The 1468-nt window shown below is 40.4% G+C and overlaps 1 protein-coding gene across 1 annotated transcript in view; it reads left to right on the forward strand.

The window, feature by feature from the left end:
• Positions 1–1468, forward strand: part of LOC119592053 (beta-hexosaminidase subunit beta-like) — a gene marked incomplete in the record, with an annotated part of 40765 nt that overhangs the window by 35211 nt on the left and 4086 nt on the right. The window contains 3 exon segments of the mRNA XM_037940852.1: positions 47–154; positions 605–743; positions 1336–1433. Of these exon segments, the coding sequence (XP_037796780.1) occupies positions 47–154; positions 605–743; positions 1336–1433 (345 nt within the window).

Raw genomic sequence — 1468 nt, forward strand, 5'->3', positions numbered from 1 at the left:
TTTGCATCACTGTAGTGTTTCTAAACCGCAGTATATTTCCCCCCAGGTGCTGGACTCTATGTCATGGAATAAGATGAACGTCTTGCACTGGCACATTGTAGACGATCAGAGTTTTCCTTATGAGTCCAAGATCTTCCCCAACCTCACACTTCACGTAAGTTCCTTTTCGTGCATTTTTAGATAGAACAAGAGGTAATGACAGGGGTAAAACATTTCGAGCAGTTGAATTAAGTTTGAGTGTTTATCAAGGCGTGGTTAGTGTCGTGGAAATATTTATGCATATTTTTTTACCGTAGAATATAACAAAAGTGCAAAATTAAGAGAAAACGTTCATCAAGATTTTCCCTTCACCATATACCGTGTGGTATATCGCTTTATAATTATCAAAATGAATGTAGAAGATGACACCAATGTTTTTTTCTAAACAACCCAGTGAAGATAGAAGTGCAGTTGGGTGGACAACCCTACAAGCGGTCTAACTTCCGACATCCTGTTATCATATCATTTGAGAAGCAGATATGTTACCTCCCACGAAAGAAAAGTATATCCCAAAATACCCCGGAGATAAAGAAGTTAACCCCTAAACCCCTCTCTCTCCACCCAGGGCGCCTATACCCCCCGCCACATATACACTCAGAAGGACGTGACGGACATCGTAGATTACGCCAGGTATCGAGGCATCAGGGTCATCCCCGAGTTCGATACGCCAGGACATGCCCAGGGCTTCGGCAAGGCATTTTCGCGTAAGTACTGGGGAAGCCTTTCGAACAGGTGGATGTAGGAATGTGATGTTTATTTAGTCGGTTATATTTACAGGGTTAAAGAATCAAAGGTAACGGTCATGAGGAAGCCAAAAGATTTGTTTAGGGTAATTATGTTGTTGGCAGGTGGTGATTTCTGATGATTTCTTAAGAAAACCCGTGTTAGTCTCACTGTATTTTGTAACATATATGCACTTTTGATGGTGTTGTATTCCTGCAGTAAGGTTAGACTGTAATTAATATATGAATATTGGAAGTGTGTGAATAAGAACGACTGATGCCAGACTGCATTCATGAACCAACATCTTGATCAAATATTTAGATTCTCAAAAATGATTGGTTGTCTTTGGTGAGAAGAAATATACGGAGTTTTTAACTGATTAGTTTAGCTATTTTCTAAGCATTCCGTTTCCTACAGATCTACAGATGCTTTCTCCACATTTGTAGCCTTATGAAAAAAAAAACTTTGGTAGGACTGAGAGAATATGCTAGATTAGCTTTCGTCTAAATTCCCCCAGCAAGCATTCTATGTAGAAGTTTATTTACGAAAACCTTTGGGTGTTTTTCCCCACAGATTTACTTACCCCGTGTTATGGTGACGGCCAGACAGCGGGGACCCCCAACTATCCTCTCCACGCGGCGTATGAGAATTTCGACCCTACTAACCCACAGGTATTTTGAATACTTCTTATACTAGTAACACTTTC

This window comes from Penaeus monodon, chromosome 29, assembly GCF_015228065.2.
Source record: "Penaeus monodon isolate SGIC_2016 chromosome 29, NSTDA_Pmon_1, whole genome shotgun sequence".
Classification (NCBI taxonomy): Eukaryota; Metazoa; Arthropoda; class Malacostraca; order Decapoda; family Penaeidae; genus Penaeus; species Penaeus monodon.